The sequence below is a fragment of the Zootoca vivipara genome, chromosome 15 (assembly GCF_963506605.1).
Source record: "Zootoca vivipara chromosome 15, rZooViv1.1, whole genome shotgun sequence".
NCBI classification, from domain to species: Eukaryota; Metazoa; Chordata; class Lepidosauria; order Squamata; family Lacertidae; genus Zootoca; species Zootoca vivipara.
The window spans coordinates 14,353,132-14,375,650 of NC_083290.1; the positions used below are offsets into that span (position 1 = coordinate 14,353,132).

At 46.1% G+C, this 22,519-nt stretch overlaps 1 protein-coding gene across 3 annotated transcripts in view; it reads left to right on the top strand.

Annotated features, from left to right (window-relative positions):
* Nucleotides 1-22,519, top strand: part of AP2B1 (adaptor related protein complex 2 subunit beta 1) — a 63,153-nt gene that overhangs the window by 4,671 nt on the left and 35,963 nt on the right. For all 3 annotated transcript variants that reach the window (XM_035139184.2, XM_035139183.2, XM_035139185.2), the window contains exons 3-12: nucleotides 782-887; nucleotides 2,745-2,880; nucleotides 4,090-4,335; nucleotides 11,914-12,104; nucleotides 13,981-14,202; nucleotides 16,649-16,769; nucleotides 17,682-17,777; nucleotides 18,027-18,142; nucleotides 19,461-19,626; nucleotides 21,511-21,609. In XM_035139184.2, coding sequence (XP_034995075.1) covers nucleotides 782-887; nucleotides 2,745-2,880; nucleotides 4,090-4,335; nucleotides 11,914-12,104; nucleotides 13,981-14,202; nucleotides 16,649-16,769; nucleotides 17,682-17,777; nucleotides 18,027-18,142; nucleotides 19,461-19,626; nucleotides 21,511-21,609 — 1,499 coding nt within the window. The remainder of the gene's footprint in view (nucleotides 1-781; nucleotides 888-2,744; nucleotides 2,881-4,089; nucleotides 4,336-11,913; nucleotides 12,105-13,980; nucleotides 14,203-16,648; nucleotides 16,770-17,681; nucleotides 17,778-18,026; nucleotides 18,143-19,460; nucleotides 19,627-21,510; nucleotides 21,610-22,519) is intronic.

The window sequence follows — 22,519 nt, forward strand, 5'->3', positions numbered from 1 at the left end:
CTCCGTTTCAGTTCTCGGGAAATGTTCTAGATGGATTCTAAAGCAATTTTCCTACTGTTTAGGTTGTATATATAATAATATAATATAATATAATATAATATAATAATTTATTATTTATACCCTGCCCATCTGGCTGGGTTTCCCCAGCCACTCTGGGCGGCTTCCAACAAAAGGTTAAAAACACATTAAAACACCAGTCATTAAAAACTTCCCTAAACAGGGCTGCCTTCAGATGTCCTCTAAATGTCAGATGTTTGTTTATTTCCTTGACCTCTGATGGGATGGCGTTCCACAGGGCGGGTGCCACTACCGAGAAGGCCCTCTGCCTGGTTCCGTGTAACCTCACTTCTCGCAGGCAGGGAACCGCCAGAAGGCCCTCGGCACTGGACCTCAGTGATCCGGGCTGAACGATGGGGGTGGAGACGCTCCTTCAGGTATACTGGGTATACTGCATGATACTTGAGCGGTGGGGAACTCCTTTGGAATTCCTTTTCCTGGAAGAGGGAGCTGTTGGTGGCCATTAGCCACAATGGCCATGCTCTGCTGCCACAGTTGGAGGCAGCAACGCTTTCTGAAATACCACTTGGTGGAAGCTGCAGGAGGGCAGAATGCTCTTGGGCTTGGATCCTTGTGCGTTTCCCTCAGGCGTCTGGTTGGCTGCTTTGAGAAGGAGGGTCCTTGACTAGATGGACCATTGGCCAGAACCAGCAGGAGTCATCATTATGCCTTCTTATGTCTGTCTGCTGTGGCCTCTCTCTCACGGCCTCACGTTTCATTTCAGGGGAGATCTTTGAACTGAAAGCAGAGCTCAACAATGAGAAGAAGGAGAAGAGGAAAGAAGCTGTGAAAAAGGTCATTGCTGCCATGACCGTGGGGAAGGATGTCAGGTAACACACCGTGTGTGTGTGCGTGTGTGATTTTTATTAAATTTTCTGTTTTGCAATTTATAGTACAGTGGTACCTCGACTTACGAACGACTAGACAACTGAATTTTTCGACTTACGAATGGGGGTAATGGCCGCGCACTTACGAATGTCTCGACATCCGGGAAAAAACCGCGGTGGTTTTAGATAGGGATTTTTCGACTTACGAATTTTTAGATAGGGTTGCTTCGACTTACGAATTTTTCCGTTTTCAATGCATTCCTATGGGAAATCACGTTTCCAATGGCGTTTTTTCAACTTACGAATTTTTCAACTTACGAAGGTGCCTTTGGAACGGATTAAATTCATAAGTCGAGGCACCACTGTACTCATTTTTACATCACTACGATAACAATGACTTCGCTCTTTCTCTTTCCATGGTTCATTCTACATATCATAAAACCCTGCATATTTTACAAAAACTATACCGTTCAGTTTTCCCTTATTGCATCCATCAAAACTTCGTTACACTGTTGAATTTATCGTAATGCTGCCAGCGTTTTCTCCTGTACACAATTATTTCCCATATATTCAATAAACATTTTCCAATCTTCTCTAAACATATGTTCTTCTTGTTCTCTTATTCTATATTTTAAGTCTGCAAGCTGTGTATATTCTGTCAAGTTAAGTTGCCATTCTTCTTTGGTTGGGACCTCGCTCGTTTTCCATTTTTGAGCTAACAAAACACAGGCCACAGTAGTGGCATACATAAACAACCTTTTTTTTTTGACACCTGGGAATTTCAGTCTGAGTTATCCCCAACAGAAAGGACTCTGGGTTTTTTTGGGAAAGTACTTTTGAACATTTTTTTCAATTCATTATGTATCATTTCCCAATATGCTTTTACCCTTCAGGTAACACTCCTCTTCCTCTCTTTCTGCCTCCACAGTGCTGGAGCCCTCTAGCAGGGAAGCTGCATCTCTCCTCTAGCCATTGCTGCAGTCCAGCTCCCATCAGCCCCAGTGCACCGTGCCCAGTGACTAGGGGTGAGGGGGGAGTTTTAGTCCAGCAACACTGGGAGAGCAGCAGGCTCCTCACCCCGGTCCCTGTGTCTGGGACTCTTTGCTGTCATGGAAGAAGCAATCTCTGGGCATACTCAGGGGAAAATGTTCCTCCTCTAAACATTGTGAAGATTCCAGTTCCCATCAGCCCCAACACAGCATGGGCAGTCCAGCAAAAACAGGAGGGTCAAATCCTGTAGGGCAGGTGGTAGTGGTGGTGAACCTTCAGCCCATGAGCTGAATCAGGCCGGCCAGGCCGTTTTGGCCCAGCCACACCCACCAGCTTGCAAGTCTGACATGAGACCGCCGAGTCAGGTTTCCACGCTTCAGTTTTTCCTCTGTTGGGGCCGGTCCTACCGTTAGGCAGTGCAGATCTGTTTTAAAAGTGCGTTTTATGTTTGACTGCCTTTGGCAATGCTTGCTTTCGAACTGTTTAAGGTCATTTTATTTGTTAAATGTGCATTCTGTAGTTGATCTCTTTTGCAGTGTTTTGTTTTGAAATCTTTAAGATAGTATTTGACTTTCCTGTTAATTACATTGCTTTGAATGTATACTTCAGCAATGTTTAATTAGATGTTTTAGTGTGTTGTTAAACTGCTTTGAGATTTATACCTTAAAAATATAAATATTCCTTTAATAATAGAGTCGGAAATGACTAAACAACAACAACAACAACAACAACAACAAATAATAATAATAATAATAATAATAATAATAATAATATGCTTGGAATGTTGGAGGTCTGCTTCCAGTTTCAGGGTTCCTGCTTCAACTCAACATTTTCATTCCCTCCCTCTCTCTCTGTCTGTCTGTCATCCAGCTCCCTTTTCCCAGATGTAGTGAACTGCATGCAGACTGACAACCTGGAGCTTAAGAAGTTGGTCTATTTGTACTTGATGAACTACGCCAAAAGCCAGCCAGATATGGCCATCATGGCAGTCAACAGTTTTGTGAAGGTAATGGGCGTGGGTGGGGAATTATAGGTGCCTTAATTTTACTACATGCCAGCAAAGCTCCAGCTGTCGTGATGGCTGGGTTGCATGCCGAAGGAACCCTTCCCCCCCGATGTTGCGATGACATCCTTATATGCAGCATGTTCTCTGACAGTAGGAAGAGCCGTGCCTCAGTGAAAGGGCATCCCAGGTTCCATCCTCAGCATCTTCAGGTGGGGCTGCGCATCTTTAGGAGAATGGCTTTATTTAATAATATCTATATACTGCTTGATTTAAGCAAAAAAAAAAAAAGACCTCAAAGCGGTTTACGAAAAGAATAAAATAGTAAAATACGGACAATGAAAAAGGCCCATTTGAAACATTCAAAGAATAATTAAAAACCAAAGGTTAAATCAAGGCAAGTTACAACACATGTCAACATTATGCAAATCTGGGTAGGGTCATCTAGGCAAGACTGTTTTAAAGGTAAAGGGACCCCTGACCATTAGGTCCAGTCGTGACCGACTCTGGGGTTGTGACACTCACCTCGCTTTATCGGCCGAGGGAGCCGGCGTACAGCTTCTGGGGCATGTGGCCAGCATGACTAAGCCGCTTCTGGCGAACAAGAGCAGTGCACAGAAACACCGTTTACCTTCCCACTGGAGCGCAGTACCTATTTATCTACTTGCACTTTGACGTGCTTTCGAACTGCTAGGTTGCAGGAGCTGGGACCGAGCAACGGGAGCTCACCCCGTCGCAGGGATTCGAACCGCCGACCTTCTGATCGGCAAGCCCTAGGGGCTCTGTGGTTTAACCCACAGTGCCACCCGCGCCCCTGTTTTAGGTGCTACTCTGCAGATTGAAGCGTGTGTGGGCCTATCCAGGGTAAGGCAATCTCACACGTAAAATGATCCCAAGTTCCTAAGGGCTCGATATACCAATAGTAACACCTTGCCCAGGCGGCAAACTGGCAGCCAGTGCTGTTCTCTGAGCAGAGGCGTTGCATGTTGACATGGCCTCACTTCCTGCCAGCCGTCGTGCCGCAGCATCCCGCCCTCGCTGCAGCTTCCAGGTCAAGCGCAAGGGAAACCCCCACCTAGAGCACATTGCAGCAATCCACCCCTGAAGCAACTTGATTGCGTCCCAGGAAGTGGCGGGACTCAAACTCTCTCCCTCTGGGGGAGTGAACACAGAGCACCTTTGTGACGATCTGCTTCTCTTCCTCGCCCCCAGGACTGCGAAGACCCCAACCCTCTCATCCGTGCGCTGGCGGTGCGCACCATGGGCTGTATCCGCGTGGACAAGATTACCGAGTACCTGTGTGAGCCGCTCCGCAAGTGCCTGAAGGATGAGGACCCCTACGTGCGGAAGACGGCGGCTGTCTGCGTGGCCAAGCTGCATGACATCAACGCCCAGATGGTGGAGGACCAGGGCTTCCTGGACTCCCTTCGCGACCTCATAGCAGACTCAAATCCTATGGTAAATAAAATACCCCTCCCGCACGGAGGCTTCCTTGACGCTTGGCCTAATGTTTCTTGGCTAATGCATGCGTGTACAGGTGAAACTCGGAAAATTAGAATATCGTCGAAAAGTGCATTTATTTCAGTGATGCAACTTATTATTTTTTATTTTTCTTTTAATTTTTACAAATGCTCTCTTTGGGAAATTCCACAGTAAAAAAACAAATAGTTACAATAATATAAAAATAAACATCGCTATTACATTTCATTAATTGCATTCCATTTATAATTGACCCGCCTAACGACAAATAATTACAACAAATAAAGGCTTGATATATCTTGCTTTGCATGTCATGCGTCTATCTCAGGCACCCCCAAACTATGGCCCTCCAGATGTTTTGGCCTACAACTCCTATGATCCCTAGCTAACAGGACCAGTGGTCAGGGATGATGGGAATTGTAGTCCAAAATATCTGGAGGGGATGCCTGGTCTATCTCATATATTGGTTTCACTGAAATAAATGGACTTTTTGAATATATTCTAATTTCCCGAGTTTCACCTGTATGTGCGCAGGATTGTGGCATGGTGTAGCTCAGCACCAGAGCACCTGCATTTCGTGCAGAAGGCCTCAGGATCGGTCCCCAGTGGCATCTCCAAATGGGGATGTTGTGGCCAGTGCTGAGCTAGATGAACCACTGGTCTGACTCCGGATAAGGCAGCTTCCTATGTTCCTGTTTCAAGCCTTTACTCAGAACAATGAGGACTAGAATCATGCTTGGGTCCAGGTTTGAAAAGAGGTGTATCTGAAATCCTGGACAGCCGCTGTTGGTCAATGTAGGCCAAGGCTCCCGAAGCGTGGGTCTTCAGCTGTTTTTGGACTACAGTTTCCATCACCACCTGACTACTCGTCTTGCCAGCTAGTGGTGATGGGAGTTGTAGTCCAACAACAGCTGGAGAACCATTTTACATTATGGTTCCTGAGACCGAGGAGGAGGTTTTCGACTGTTTGGGTACAGGCGGAGACCATTTTGAATTAAGATGATGGACAGCACTGATTTTTAACCACTGGTTTTGAAACTGCACAAGTTTCCTTGCCCCTTAGAATTCACTAGTGAGGTCCGATGTGTGGCTGCTGGTTATCAGTAGAACAATTCCATGTGAAATATTAGAACGTAAACACCCGTAATGAAAAGGTGCAATAGAAACAATCGTATTAAAGCAACATGGCAGACACAGGTTGAGAGATCAGGGGCCTACCTGTTTGAACAGGTGTGTCTTCAAAAGGCATGGGGATGTCTCTACAGGGGCGCCTTCTGTATGTCAACAGGGACGGCATGGGTTAGAACCAGGGAGAAGTGCTCTTGTTCCAATAGGGTCAAGCAGATTTTCCCCCGCCCCCAAAAAAGGATTTGGGGAGTCAGTCATGGCATTCGTTGGCCCCAACCTTGCCATGAGCTCATTCACCTTGGCGTACTGAGGCAGATGCCTGCCCACCCCTGCTGGCAAGCAGAATTAATCCCCCAACACCAGGGAACTTTACATTTGGGCGTTTGGTGGTGGGGCTTTAGCCAACCCCTTAATCTCCAAATTTTGATGCGTGTGCACAGGTCATAGTTGGTCTGTGTGCAGAGTCCCTGCTTACAGGCTGCCATATTTTTGGGATCATCTCCATTTTACCAGACTCTCATGTGTTCATTTGGGTAATCATCTGTGGCAGGAAACAAGCCTTTGAGATGACCAGCAGGTAAGCAGAGAGCACCCTTCCCTGGGCAGGTTATATCCAGATGGGGTGGTGGTGGTGGGTGGTTGTAGTCTAAAACATCTGCAGGGAAGGCTGGTCTGGATTATCTAAAGGCCTAGACTCCAAGGCCTCCCCAAAGGGCTGAATGCAGCTGCTGTGGGCAGACTTTTCTAACGCCCTGCCTTGAAGGCTCCAAATAGCTCACCATGCTAAGTTACTAGTTTCAAATACATCCGGTTCTGACCAGGCCAGCCAAAGCAAGTTAGGGCCAGAATTGCCACCGAGAACAGATTCCCAAACCTCCTCCTCTCCCTCTCTCGTCGTGCGTAGTTGGTGGTGGAGGTGACATCTGGTGACCGCCCGTTCATCCTGGCTGGGGTCTGTGCCGTTGTCCGGCTTTCCCACTTTCTGGGCTCGTAATGGAGCAAATGGACCAGAACGCCAATCCCGCCGGCTTGAGCCTCTCTTGATAGTGATGTATTTGCTGGCCAAGTGCCAAGAGTCCCTTCCACAAACAAGGAACATCAGGACGATCGGTTCTGAATTTGATCTTTTGGCTTTTCCTGAGACAGTGGCGCCCAAAGTGTCTGGCTTTGCTGCTGCTGCTGCTGCTGCTGCTCCCCCCTCCACCAGCCCTTTGCTAGGAAATTAGATGCCTTTCTGGCTTTTGTAATGCAGCATTCCAAACTGGTTCTGTTTAGACTTCCTCCCATGAATATTGATGGTTTCTCAGAGACGCCGTGTTCTCGCCAAAGCAACTGTCTCCTTATGATAGGGAGTGTAAAAAGAATGCCTTTTCTACGTCTTAAGTCTTTATTTAACTGTCACCGGGTTAAAAAAAGGTCTTGTTTATATACAGGCCCCCCCCCAAATGACAGGACAAAAATCCTACAGCAAAAAGGTGAATTAGATCTGTGTTGTGGTCCTGTGGAGATGTAATTTTTGGGCATTGCAAAAGACAGAAGCATCCTATTAAAGCTGAGAACGTGGACGTTTTGCAGTTTGAGTGCGGGGGATCCAGTCATTTTGCTGAAAGCAGTAGTGTGGTATAGCGGTTAGAGTGATGGACTGAGAAGAGGGAGATTGAGGCCCAAATTTTCTCTCAGCTTTAAAGCTTACGAGGTAACCTTAGGTCAGTCTCTGTCTGCCTATCTTTTCCTTGCCTACCTCCCAAGAGCGTTCTGAGGGTATGATGGGAGGGGGGGGGAGAACAATATATGCCACTTTAAGCTCCTCGGAGGAAAGGTTGGGATATTAATTTAATGAATTAACAACAGAAACAACAATATACCAGAAACTTGAAAAGCTGAAGCTTGTGAAGTAAGCACAGGTTGGCTGTTAAAACCTGGGGATTTGTGTCTCCCCATTGGCTGAACTGCAGTGATGTCACAGAAGCCCCAGGGGAACGAGAGAAGGCCAGAGAGAAGCGAGAGTGTAGCGTTCTGTTCTTTATCTAGTGTTTTTGAGCATCCAAAGCCTACCGTGAACCTCATCCTATCGGAATCCCTGAAACGGCCTTGTAAATTGGGCCAGTATTATTATGTCCCATGTTGTGCATGAGAAATGACGTGGTTTGCCAGAAGCGAAATGTACTTTAGGGGAAGCCATGTGTATTCCGATTGGTAGCCGATTCTGCTATCCACTGTGCTACACCAGCTTCCAAGAGACATGGCAGCAGGAAGGCTAGGAAGCCCCCAGGGGCTTGGTGGAGGCCCCTGGTCCTGTGGCCGATGGGCCACAATACTGTATAACCCAAGTCTTCCTTTGTCAGAGTCTTCAACTGGTTCCCAAAAGCTGGATACACCTTGGGCCGTTTCTCCTGGAGCTGTGGAAGATGAGCCACAAGGGGGCAGCACTGGACTGCTCCCACAAGGCAGGAGATTCATTTTTGTTCTAGCTCAGGCATCCCCAAACTGCGGCTCTCCAGATGTTTTGGCCTACGACTCCCATGATCCCTAGCTAACAGGACCAGTGGTCGGGGAAGGTGGGAATTGTAGTCCAAAACATCTGGAGGGCCGAAGTTTGGGGATGCCTGTTCTAGCTGGAGGGGGCCATAGGGCTGGCGGGCAGTGCAGTGCCAGGGACTTCCATGTTTGACCTTCTTTGATGATGGGCCAGTTCCCCTTGCACCTCCAGTTTAAAGGATTAGTCAGAAAAAAATCAAACCGCTAGCACGTTTGCAGAGCTAAGCAGGGTCCGATAACGGTTTCAGATTGGATGAGGGAATGCATGTTGAGATTTCTGCATTGCAGGGGGTTGCAATGTCCCTTCCAGCTCTTCAGTTCCATGATTCTTCGATGGATGGCTGCTAGCCACGATGGCTGTGCTCTGCCTAAACCAGGCATCCCCAAACTTCGGCCCTCCAGATGTTTTGGACTACAATTCCCATCTTCCCTGACCACTGGTCCTGTTAGCTAGGGATCATGGGAGTTGTAGGCCAAAACATCTGGAGGGCCGCAGTTTGGGGATGCCTGGCCTAAACAGTTAGAGGCAGTGATGCTTCAGAGTACCAGTTGCTGGAAAACGCAGGAGGGGAGAGGGCTTTAGTGCTCAGGTCTTGCTTGCTACTGTGAGAACAGGATGCTGGACTAGGTGGGCCACTGGCCTGATCCAGCAGGCTCTTCCTATGTTCCTATCTCTCTGCCCAAGATCCTGAATTGTTGCCAGTCAGAGTGATGACACTGGACCAAGCAGGCCAGAAGGCCTGGCTTGTTTCAAAACAGATTCCTAGGTCCTAACGGGAATTAGATCACTTGTGGCTATTCCTCCCACTTTTGGCGTGGGCATGTGCTGAAATCTGAGGAAATGGAGATGGCTCCCTGGTCGGGGGGGGGGGCTATACCTGATCTCCTCTCCCCTCTGGTACAAAGATGCAGTGTGGTGAGTCCCTAGGTAGCCGTGGGCAGGCTGTTGAACCCGCCCTGTCCCTGTTCCCCCACCTGCAGATCTGCTGCAGAACAAAACAGTCAAACGCGCCCCCTTAACCTTTCACTTCTGCTGCTCTTACTTTTAACGCCAAATGAAAGCAGCTCTTTGCAAGGGGTCCATTGTCTGGCATGTTCTGTTCTTCTTGTTGCTGTGATCTTTTCTCTCCCCACACCCTCCTTTCCCAGAATCATTTCGGCATCCTTTGTTGACTGCCACATTATTATTTTTTAAGTGAAAACCTTTGCTTTTCCACCCTCCTCCTTTTCTTTTTCTTCTCTGCTGTAAAAAAAGAAGCAAAACCGATGCCAAAAAAAAGGCACGGCTTCAAATCCAGGAGAGCTGGATTTCATATTGTTGGTTTCCAGATCCCATCCATTCTGGCAAGCATCGGGGCGCAGCGATGGCACCAGCAGGTTCTATACAAAAGCATTTTCTGAGATCTCATTGGCAAAGGATTCAATTTCCCCCTTCCCTGGCTTGCCTCTTCTGAATTTGTAGATTCGGATGGAGACCTGGCCTGGCATCTTTTGACTGCTCCCCTGGCCGCAGTCACTAAGCTTTGGAAGACCTTTGAGCTCAATAATCTGGGCTATTTTAGTATCCTAAGACTTGGCAAATCTTGAAAAAGAATCTCACATGAGCTAAAACGTTTTGTGGGCCAAAGAGCTCGAGATGACTTCTTTGCCACTTGGCCTCATTTCATTTAACCTACAAATATAGCGGAGAGCTGCTGCCAGTCAGTGTAGACAGCGCTGGGCTAGATGGAGCCCATGGTCTGACTTGGTGCGAGGCAGCTTCCTATGTTCCCATTGTGCAGAAACATGAGGACTAGCATCACACTTCATTTTCAGAGGAAGGACCGCAGCTCAGGGCCAGAGCATCTGCTTTGCAGGCACCGGGGTCCAGTCCCTGATGGCATCTGCAAAGAGGGCTGGGAAAGACTGCTGAGAAGGGCTGCCAGGTAGCATCATAGCTGCCAAGTTTCCTGTTTTTCGCAGGAAACCCCCGTATTTTGTTACCATTTCCCGCTGTTATCCCGAATTGATAATATCCCGTAAAGCTCATGTCCCGGCTCCCGGCTGTCTGTGCATATCTGGATATCAGAAGCGATTTCTGGTGCCCAGACATGCAGACACGGGCAGAGCGGCACTGGAAGTCGCTTCTACGCATATCTGGACATGTGTAGAAGCGACTTCCGGTGCCGCGCCGCCGTATAGAAGCGGCTTCCGGTGCCGCGCTGCCACTGATCCCGGATTTTTCAGTCCAGGAGTTGGAGGGTATGGGTAGCATAGATGAGAAGCTGAGGTGGACAGGCTCTGTCTAAGGCAGCGGAAGGGTGTTTATGTGCTCAGCACCAGAGAGCCAACCACACCTTCATTTGCCATCCTCTTCCTAACCATCTTTCCTCCTCCACCTCCTGGTGCTGCCTCCATCCACCTTTTCTCCTTCCTGGCACTTAATAGGTGGCTGAGACTAAGATTCAGGGCCTCTAAATGGCAGGCGCATTCCCCTCCATTAGCCACATTCCACACTTGGTTTAATTTCCAATTAGCCTTGGATAATAACAAATGTAATCTAATTGCTCTTCCTCCTGGTGTCCCAGATCCCCTCCTGCTTTCCCCGTCTATCACATTTTCGTCTTCCCTGCTTGATGGAGAGAGACAGGCTTCTTTCTCCCTTCCACCCCCTTGTTCATTAAGTCATTTTATTCACTGCTGAATTGGAAGTGAAGGATCGTTCACATCCCCAGTTTCTCTCTCACACACAAACCCACAAACCCACGTCGCTTTTCCTCTTGAGCTGGCACTCTTTGGAATTAAAAAATAACAATGCCAAGAATGCTGCTCCTTCCACATGTTTGGGGCTAATTTTTATTTTTAAAATAGAGGTTCTGGGGCTCAAGCCCACTTTTTTCTTTTGTAAAGGTTTTTTTAAATTGTATTTTATGTTCTAATGCAGGCATCCCCAAACTTCGGCCCTCCAGATGTTTTGGACTACAATTCCCATTTCCCCCGACCACTGGTCCTGTTAGCTAGGGATCATGGGAGTTGTAGGCCAAAACATCTGGAGGGCCGCAGTTTGGGGATGCCTGTTCTAATGCATATAAAACAGAGAGGACAATTATATAGCAACAGAAGAAAATTAACAGGTAAAAAATGAAACCGTAAAGGGGATATGTAGAATAAACACAGTTCCATATGTGTTAAGTAACAAAGCACCAAATAGCAAAAGGAAAAAAAATGGAGAACAAATGTATTTGCATAAAGAAATAATTTTTGTGTTATTTGATCATTGAGGATTGTTCCAGATTTGTCAGGCTTGCAGTGAGGGTTGTATTGAAAATGATGGTTCCATTCTGTATTATTACTTATTTGCAACCCCCCCCCCCAACCGCCACCTTTATATTCCACTCAAGGTGGCGTACTTGGGTTTTCCTCTCTTCCATTTTGTCCTTACAACAACCCTCTGAGGGAGGTTTGGGTTGAGAGAGGCAGGGACTGGCCCAGCTCACCTAGTGAGCTGCATGGCCGAGTGGGAATTCGAACCCTGGTCTCCCAGGTCCTGGTCCGACACTCTTAACCATTACAGCGCCCTGAGTGGAGCCACCTTTCTCTCTCTCTCTCTCTCTCTCTCTCTCTCTCTCTCTCTCTCTCTCTCTCTCTTTGCCACCCACATGAAATTAGGTTGAGGACCCTGCGAGATCAGGTTGAGGGTCACAAATGGCCAACCCCAATTCTACTCCCAGAGAACTGTGGACTGGTTATACTTTGAGTTTTGCTGGTGTGCATGATTGCTTTGTATATGCTCAGAGACCATCTTGCTTCTTTATATAATTCCAAGCTTTGGGTGTGCATTATAACGCCCCCACAAAATCTCAGCCAAGATTCCGAAAGCATGGATTGTTTCTTTTCCCTTCCCTCTTGCAGGTGGTGGCCAACGCTGTAGCGGCATTGTCCGAAATCAGCGAATCTCACCCAAACAGCAACCTGCTGGACCTGAACCCCCAGAACATCAATAAGCTGCTCACTGCTCTGAACGAGTGCACCGAGTGGGGACAGATCTTCATCTTGGACTGCCTCTCCAACTACAACCCAAAGGATGACCGCGAAGCCCAGAGGTAGGTGGGCCTCGGGTTGCAGACCCCCGTTCCTTAGCTCCGCTTGCTTCCTCCTGGCTCACCAGCTTCACATCTGTGGGCAGAGGTATGTGACACCTCTAGAGTAATATGCACCTGACTTGGGGAACCCCTTGCTGCAGGATTCTTGTAACGGACACTGGGGAAAGAGTGGAAATAGTCATGGAGGATGCCTCTTGCAGCAGCTGAAACGTAGTCTCTCACTTCATATGGCTTGCCTTTTAAAAGAAGAAAAGCAAAATAAAAATAATTATTTTAAAGAAAGGAAAGGGAACCTCAGCAGATAAGGCTGCCAACATATTAAGGGGGTTCAAGTTCAGATTTCAAATCACCGTAAAAATTGACCTGTCTACGTCAATTTCACATTTTTGTTTGTGGTATTTGCTATAAATAATAATGGGATGTGAAACCCCTGTAGCTCTGTAAACTTACAGGCTTCTTTTTATAATCTTTTTAAAATTGATTTTCAAAAATATAAACATACGATATAAAACAACTCAAAATCCAAATATCGAGATTACTCTGAATCTCCTGACTCCCCCCCCCCATCCCTTCCATGGGTCCTTTAGATTCTGTTTTCAACTGCATATCAATACTTTCCCATTTTTTCATCTTCCTAGGTTACCTATACATTCTGATACATTACAAGTGTATTTAAAACCCTGCTAATGTTTTGACCTGCTTACAATGATTTTGTATAGACATTATAAATATTTCCCATTCTTTTTTAAAAATTCCTCGTCGTCTCGATTCCTGAGCTTCCCAGTTAATTTTGCCATTTCGGCATAGTCCATCAACTTGGTTTGCCAAACTTACAGGCTTCAAAATGCAACTATTGATGTGCATCAAGGCAGGCTGTTAGTTAAAGGGCTAGAGGAAGCTGGCTGTGCAACAGGAAGTGTCTGGGCTGTTGGCGCAACCCGGTGCAAGAACCTCGCTGACTTCCCGCGTCTCCTCTTGCCGTCCCGCTAGCCCGACTTGTACACCCTTCAGGAACTTAGCGCTATGTCGAGTTCCTCCCAGTGTTTTCCGGGTGCATCCTGAATCTTTTTTAAAAAATTTCTTTTAGATTTTCTAAATAAACAAAAAACAACAAAACAAAAACAATTACATTCCATCTTAAATTCCCCCTCTCAGTTCCTTACGCTCTGCCGAGCTGTGACTTCCCTCTCTCCCGTCATTCGGATTTATTTCTCACGCTTATCTAGCAGTTCCTTTTTACAAGCATGTATAGATTAAATTCGTAGGGTTTATGTCAGTCCCGCCAGTGACCCTTAAACTTCTACAGTTTTTCTCCATATAGTCAATAAATTTACTCCATTCCTTCTAGAACTTTGTCTCTCCCTGGTTTCGGATCCCACAGGTCAATTTTTCCAATTCTGCATAGTCCATCATTTTCGTCTGCCGCTCCTCAATCGTTGGTATCGCCTGTAATTTCTATTTTTGGGCTAATAAAGTCCTCGCCGCAGTTGTAACATACATAAATAGTCTCTGATCTCCCTTTGCTATTTCCTCTCCCAATAATTAGTCCCAATAAAAAAGCTTATTAGTCCCAATAAAAAAGCTTTGGGTTTTTGGGGAAAGGTGTACTTAAACATCTTTTTCAACTCATTGTATATCATTTCCCAAAATCCTTTTACTTTCTCGCATGTCCACCACATATGATAAAATTCATCTTTATCTTTACATTTCCAGCATGTTTTACTACTCATCCTATACATTTTAGCTAATTTTACTGGTGTTCAATACCATCTATACATCATTTTCATTACATTCTCTTTCAAAGCGGTACATGCAGTAAATTTCGGTGCATCCTGACTCTTGGCTCCCTCCTCTCCCCCCCCCCCCCTCCTGGCAGCATCTGTGAGCGAGTCACTCCCCGCCTCTCTCACGCCAACTCTGCTGTGGTGCTGTCAGCTGTCAAGGTGCTGATGAAATTCCTGGAGCTCCTCCCCAAGGATTCTGACTACTACAACATGCTGCTGAAGAAGCTGGCCCCACCGCTGGTCACCCTGCTGTCCGGGGAGCCCGAGGTCCAGTATGTCGCCCTGAGGAACATCAACCTGATCGTGCAGAAAAGGTCAGAGGGCAGCTTGGGGAAACTCTTCCACCTGGACGGCTGCCTCACTTCTTTGTGCCCAAACAATTAATTGATTGCATTTCTAGCCTCCTGTATCCCCCAAGGAGCTCTAGGTACAGGTGAAACTCGGAAAATTAGAATATCGTCGAAAAGTGCATTTATTTCAGTAATGCAACTTAAAAGGGGAAACCAATATATGAGATAGACGCATGACATGCAAAGCAAGATATGTCAAGCCTTTATTTGTGGAAACAAAATAAAAAAAACTCCTTCCAGCAGCACCTTAAAGACCAACTAAGTTTTTATTTTGGTAGGAGCTTTCGTGTGTATGAAGTGTGCATGCACACAAAAGCTCATACCAAAATAAAAACTTAGTTGGTCTTTAAGGTGCTGCTGGAAGGAGTTTTTTTTATTTTGTTTCGACTACATCAGACCAGCACGGCTACCTACCTGTAACTAGAACTTTATTTGTGGTAATTGTAATTATTTGTCGTTAGGCGGGTCAATTATAAATGGAATGTAATTAATGAAATGTAATAGCGACGTTTATTTTTGTATTATTGTAACCATTTGTTTTATTACTGTGGAATTTCCAAAAGAAAGCACTTGTAAAAATTAAAATAAAAAATAAAAAGGTTGCATTACTGAAATAAATGCACTTTTTGACGATATTCTAATTTTCCGAGTTTCACCTGCAGATCCATGGTTCTTTTTCCTCTCCTCACAACAAACCTGTGAGGTAGGCTAGCCCAGGCATCCCCAAACTGCGGCCCTCCAGATGTTTTGGCCTACAACTCCCATGATGCCTAGCTAACAGGACCAGTGGTTGGGGAAGATGGGAATTGTAGTCCAAAACATCTGGAGGGCTGAAGTTTGGGGATGCCTGGGCTAGACTGAGAAGCAGTGACTGACAACCCCCCCCCCACCTCCAAAGTCACATCCAGTGAGCTTCATGTCCGAGTGGGGATTTAAATCATTTATCTTTCTCAAGTAAAGCCTATCGGAGTGGCTTCCTCTTGATGACAGATACATGCATGCATCCCAGCTTTTGGCAGTGACTTTGCCTCTTTACGAGGAGTCGCTAAGCGGGTAGGGGTGGCTGTTCACACAGACTGACGTCATCCCTGTTTAAGGCACCCGCTGCATGTGTGAACTGAGGTGTGTATTTTTTGGGAGCCGCCCTGTTTTTGTGATTGTACGTTGTTTTAAATGTATTTTTTAAATATTAGTATTTTTATTGAAAACAATCACAAAGGGGGAAGTGTGTGTGGGGGAGAACAAAGAAAGAGAAATATATATACAGTGGTGCCTCGCAAGATGAATTTAATTCATTCCGCGAGTCAATTCGTTTTGCGAAAAATTCATCTTGCGAATCATGGTTTCCCATAGGAATGCATTGGAATTTGTTTTTTTGCCCATAGGAACGCATTAATTAAATTTCAATGCACTCCTATGGGAAACCGCGAGTCGCAAGACGAATTTTTCGCAAAACGAATTCGTCTTGCAAGTCACCATCAGATCGCAAGACGCATTCATCTTGCGAAAAATTAGTCTTGCAGGGCATTCGTCTTGCGAGGTACCACTGTATATACAACAATGCAATGTAATATGTTACCATACATTCTAAATATAGATTTATATAGTGTTATTATCCTAATAGATATGTAAATGTTAATAGCCTACTGCATTCTGTATAAGCTGATTTCAAATGTTGTCATATTGATCCAAACAAAGTCTACATCTGTAAGCAGTCTGTTCATAAGTTGCAGGTGTTGTCATATTGTCAGTCCATTGATTGATTATTGATTATTGGCAGTCCATTGATTGTCATAACTTTATTCCTTCAGTTCATCAGTATCAGTCTCTTGGCCACCATTAGTGCACGAAGAATCCATTTCCATTGCCCCATTGTTAATTTCCATACAATAGCTATACAGTTCACATGTAAAATGTTGTGTTTTAAACAGTTGTAACCCACCCTGGGATAGGGACACGGGTGGTGCTGTGGTCTAAACCGCTGAGCCTCTTGGGCTTGCCGACTGGAAGGTTGGTGGTTCAAATCTGTGCGACGGGGTGAGCTCCCGTTGCTCTGCCCCAGCTCCTACCAACCTAGCAGTTTGAAAGCGCACCAGTACAAGTAGATAAATAGGTACCACTGTGGCGGGAAGGTAAACGGCATTTCTGTGCGCTCTGGCACTCAGCAGGTGTCCCTTTATGCCATAAGCAGTTTAGTCATGCTGGCCACATGACCTGGAAAGCTGTCTGTGGACAAACACCAGCTCCCTTGGCCTGAAAAGTGAGATGAAAACCACACCCCATAGTTGCCTTTGACTGGACTTAACCGTCCAGGGGTCCTTTACCTAACCCACCTTGGGACCTTGAGGTGAAGGGCTGGTGATAAGCTAATAACAACAATAATAAATTGTGCATGCATTCTCTTCCCCAGACCTGAAATCTTGAAGCAGGAGATCAAGGTGTTCTTTGTGAAGTACAACGACCCCATCTACGTCAAGCTGGAGAAGCTAGACATCATGATTCGCCTGGCATCGCAGGCCAACATTGCTCAGGTCAGCTCTGGGGGGGCCAGAGGACACCTGACATGTGTGTGTGTGTGTTCTACAGAATAACAAACATGGGAAGCTGCAATCTGCAATCAATATCATTACAAGATTGCTTCTCCACTAACCTCGCTAGGAACTACAGGCTTGCAACCTAAAACAACAACACGACACACAAGGAAAAGGGACAGGGAGGGAAGAAGAAGAAGAAAAATCAACGTCGGGCACCAATTCTTAAAAGGCTGTTCTTATAATGAGCGGGTGACACAGTTCAACGTAAGAGATGCCTGATGGAGCTGGGCTTTCGGCAAGGCTGATGGAGTGAGCCTTCTGTCTTTTGGAGTCTGAGACAGTCTGGGTGCCCCCAGGTGATGAACGAGGGAGAGGAGTCCTGATGGAGCTGGCCTGTCTTCTGCAGCCTTTGGCTTCTGCAAGGCCAGGGAGGCAGAGGCACTGCAGGGGACTCCGCCTCTGAGTCAGTGGATGGCGGCAGGGCTGCATCCTCTGACAGGGCGGGCTTGGAATGACGGAGCTGCCCACCCCAAGGAAGTAGCCTGAACAGAGTCCTCATAAAAGCCAGAGGCGGATTTAGGGCAGCGTGACTGGTTCCACCGCACTGGGCGCCAAGCCTAGGGGATGCCACAGAGCGTCACAACTATGATGTAGTGAATTGAGCAGAACGGAAGGCGAGAGGTGGCGGGGAGCCGAGTTTTGGGCTCACACAGGGTGCTGCTGAAATTGGAAAGGCCAAAGTCCGCCCCTGTCAAAGTTCCCAGCCAGTGACTTTTTAAAAAAAAAAATAGAAGGAAGATGGAAGTTCCATTGATTGGGTCAAAGCAGGGGAGAGGGTGCAACTATAAATCTGACTTATAATTAAGTGATCATTATAATTACTACATCATCATTGCCTGATTCCAACAGGTTCTGGCGGAGCTCAAGGAGTACGCCACAGAGGTGGATGTCGATTTCGTCCGCAAAGCAGTGCGGGCCATTGGACGCTGTGCTATCAAGGTGGAGGCAAGTGAACTGACCTACCCCCCCTCCCCGCCGTTTCTGCTTTGGTCTATGGGGACCTTCTGCATGCAAAGCAGGTGCTCTGCCACTGAACTATGACCTCTCCCCTGCGGAGAATCCTGTTCTGATTTCTGTAATACCAGGCGGTGGGTGAGCTGAAGAGTTGTGGGTTGGATCCTGGCCGGCATTTGCACTGGGGCCTGGCCTCTGCTAGGCCCTGACCTCCTTTCTCTGTCCCGTCCCTCTTTGCAGCAATCGGCTGAGCGCTGTGTCAGCACCCTCCTAGACCTCATCCAGACCAAGGTCAACTACGTCGTCCAGGAAGCCATCGTGGTGATCCGGGACATTTTCCGCAAGTACCCCAATAAGTAAGCATGGCTCCCCATAGTCTACACCCCTGCAACAAAAAGCCCTGGGGCAGCTGATGCCGTCGTTGATGTCCTTATTAGATAAATTGGAGTTCTTGTTATACCCACCAATAAGAATCAAACCAAGAACTCAGGCCAACAATACCACTCAATAATGAGAATAATCCCTATTAACAAACCAATTGTGAACATAGAAAACAAAATTACATGAAACCATACAATTTCTGTAATAAACTTAATGTTTAAATAATATTTGCAAACTGAAAATTTCTCAGTTCTATAGTATCTAATTGAATAATTCAGGTTCCAGTTCCATTAAAAAGGCTTTTGACGCAAAATATCAATACGGCATTTAGTGTAGAAATCTTTTAGACCACAATAATCCGAAGTCAGAATATATCGATACCGCCGTATTGATATTTTGCGTCAAACGACTCTTTAATGGAACTGGAACCAGAATTATTCAATTAGATACTATAGAACTGAGAAATTTTCAGTTTGCAAATATTATTTAAACATTAAGTTTATTACAGAAATTGTATGGTTGCATGTAATTTTGTTTTCTATGTTCACAATTGGTTTGTTAAAAGGGATTTTATTCTCATTATTGAATGGTATTGTTGGCCTGAGTTCATTCTTATTGGTCGTTGATGTCCTAGCTGTGCTTAGGAATCTGGGGCTTCTAGGCTTCTCCACCTCTCCTGGCAGAAATTCCCCTCTTCTGTTTTTGAAACAAACCCAATTGCTTATTACCGTTGGCTTTAAAGCTGGTTTCAGACACCTGGTTTAAATTGAGCCATGGTTAAGTGTTCTGTTTTTGTTTACTCAGTTTTTACCCTCCTTTTCAATTATGTGACTTTCTAGGTGATTTAAAAGTTTTTAAAGACCATAAATACAACTTCTGGATGCTGAAAACAACTCTTAGTGGTTTGACAGCAGTAGTGAGGTTCAGTCCTTGTTTTCAGAGTTTGATCAAGATAAAAAAAAATGTTTTTACCTTCTGAGGACGGGGTGAGTGGCTGGGATCTCCGCAAAGGCCCGTCTCTTAGTGGGTGGTAACCTTGCATCCTAAATATGTTCACTTGTGCTGGGGTTCAATCCCATGTTTTCAAGCTATGCTGGTTGAAGATGCCTCTCGAAGTAGGAGAATGGAGGAATGGGGGCTGCTGGCAGAGGGTGGCAGAGAAGAGGCAAGAGTTCTTAAATTTGAGGACTAGGAGCTTGAAAAGGTTGAGCCAGAGAATTGGAAATTTAGGGTGCCACATGAGTTGGCATCTGCAGAGAAAGCAAAGCGCTTAACTTTGCCTTGGCGAACCAGGTACGAGAGCATCATTGCCACCTTGTGCGAGAACCTTGACTCTCTGGATGAGCCGGACGCCCGCGCGGCCATGATTTGGATCGTGGGCGAATATGCGGAGAGGATTGACAATGCGGACGAGCTCCTGGAGAGCTTTCTGGAGGGCTTCCATGATGAAAGCACCCAGGTAATATTTCCCTCTCCAGTCCTATGGCGCCCTTTTTTTGGGGGGGGGGAATGAAACTGTCTTAGAACGAAACAGAGGCACCAATGCCTCTAAATTCCAGTTGCTGGAAACTGCAGAAGGGGAGAGTGCTCTTGTGCCAAGGATTCCCAGCGGTATGTTTCAGAACAGATGCTGGACTAGGTGATCCTTTGATTCAGCAGGCTGTTAGGCGGGAAACATTCCCAGCCTTACATGGAGAAGCTGAGAATGGAACCTAAGACCTTCTGTATGCAGTTTAGGCACTCTAGGACTGAGCTGTGGACCCCCATTTAAGCTGCCTTAGACCAAGTCAGACCCTTATTGTGTAGCTCAGTATTGTCTACACTGACTGGCAGTGGCTCTCCAGAGTTTCAGACAGGGAATCTCTCCCAGCCCTCCCGGAGTTGCCATGGGGGATCGAAATTGTGACCTTCTGCATGCAAGACAGATGTCCTGCCACGGAACTGTGTCCCATCTCCAAAGCGTGCTGCTTCGAAGGAGCAAGCGGGGCCCTTGCATTTTAGTAACTGGGTGCAGCCTGAAGACTCGCTCACATTTCCATTTTTTAAAAAGGATTTTACTCTAACCAGCACCCACCTGAAGGCTCTCTAGAGCCATATTTAACAACTAATGCGCTTGAGAGAATTACTCCAGGTCAAAAATTATTTTTAGATCAATTAAGTTGGTGGGAAATAACTCAAGACACTATTTAGGGATTAAGGAAAGTAGATCTACAGAACCAGATGAGTTCTGTGTGGATTATTAAAAGCCCTTTTCAGAAAATCTTACTCCACACATATTGGATATATTTAAGAATGTTTTTCCCTCAGGATAGAGCCCAGAAACCTGGAGGCAATATAAAGTAATACTCATTCCTAAAAACCAAGCAAGTATATTTAGCAGCTTGATTCCCATAGGCCAGTCACATTGCTTCATGTAGATCACACTTTTTTTTAAAAAAAAACTACAGTTCTAGCAAATAGACTCTAGATATTTATAGCACATTACATTTTCCCAGACCAGTTAATTTTTCTGATGCAAAGGTTCGTAGCAGACCCCATCAGAGAGTTACTGAATGCTATTCATTATTCCAGGTGAAATTAATCTGAATTAGATGCCTTGGCTTTAGATGCCTTTAAAGCCTTTGCTTGTATAGAAAATACATTTCTTTTGCAAGTGATTTCAACTCATGCCATTAGACCTATTTACAAGCCCTCTGCAGCTAAGATTAGGATGAATGGCTGGTTCCAAATGTCCAAAAATGTCCAACAGGTACTAAACAGGGACTCGCTTTCTCCTCTTTACTTATTTGCTCTCACTTTGGAAAGTTTGGCAGTGATGCTGTGAGCTACTGTTGATATCAAAGGACCTACCAGAAAAAGGAAGGAACATTTAATTCATTTTGGGGTGATAAGTTATTTTTGCGCTCTGACCCATTAGTTGCAGATCCTTATTTATAAAAAGAATTGCAAAAAACGACAAAATTTAGCTGTGTGTCCTCGCCTCTTAATAGCCACTTTCCTGTTCAGAGTTCAGCCTGCCATTCTCAGCCCTTTTCTCCCAGGAGGTTGTGGGCTGTAAGGAACAGACCTAGGAATGGTAGGGAGCAGGAGAAGCAGGCAGGGAAGTTTTCCAGCTCTGACCTGGGGAGATTCCTGGGAAGGAGGATAGCGAGGATTAGGGCAACATGGGTCAGGGTGGGGCAAAAGCCAGCAGAATGGATGCTGGAAAAGGGAGTAGTACAAGCCTCTTGGGTGCACCCTGGGAGGCGGGGAGAGGAAGGGGCTCCTTCTGGATTTTTTGACCCCAGAAGCTTGCCCAAGGAAATCAGCGGGCTGCCTCTTGCATTATCCTTCTTTGCTACAGGTACAGCTCACCTTGCTGACCGCCATCGTCAAACTGTTTCTGAAGAAGCCGTCCGAGACTCAGGAGCTGGTCCAGCAGGTGTTGAGCCTGGCTACGCAGGTAAGCCTCTCGGCTGGGCATGTGTGGGACTCCCGTTTCCTACATGGGAAGAACAAAAATACTACAGGGTTATTGGGGAAGGCTCAGGTGCAAAGAGGCCAAACAGTGGCTGGGATTTTTGTTGATGGTGATGCATTTAAGGGCCTGCGGAACTCACGCCTGATTGCATGTGTTTTCCTGTGTCGTGTGGGCACAGGTCCCTCCTGCCTTTGGATCCTGGTGTGTTGAGTCTGCACAGCAGGTTTTTTATTTGAGATCACTTCCCATTCCTTCCAGACTCAGGGCGTTCTTGCCAAGAGTTTATAGATCGCTTGCACTGCTCAGCAAACGCCCGGTGTTAAAAAGCCCACTCAGCTGAGTCACGCAGTGTTTTAATAGCATCCTTGGATCAGCGTTGGCTTCTTGATGTGTCTCGGGACTTGGATTCCGATCCGTGGTGGTGGTGGGAAAGTAAAACCAAATCAAAACAAGACTCTTTGGATGTGTTATTGTTCCTGCTGATTCATTGGGAAATAGAGAAATACTTCATTTCTCTCCCTCTGCTTTTAAACAGAGGTTGGGGGGGGCATCTGTCAGGGACTCTTTTAACAGGGGTTGGGCTAGAACAGGCATCCCCAAACTTCAGCCCTCCAGATGTTTTGGACTACAATTCCCATCATCCCTGACCACTGGTCCTCTTAGCTAGGGATCATGGGAGTTGTAGGCCAAAACATCTGGAAGGCCGCAGTTTGGGGATGCCTGGGCTAGAATGACCCTTGGGGATACCTTCGAACTCCACAAGTCTTTGATTTTAGTAACTGGGTGCCCAACCAATCATTACCATTCTGCCGCTGAGCTGTGGCCGTTCTAGGAGTAAAGTAAGATTCTGTTCCTCATAATAATAATAATAATAATTTTATTTATTTATACC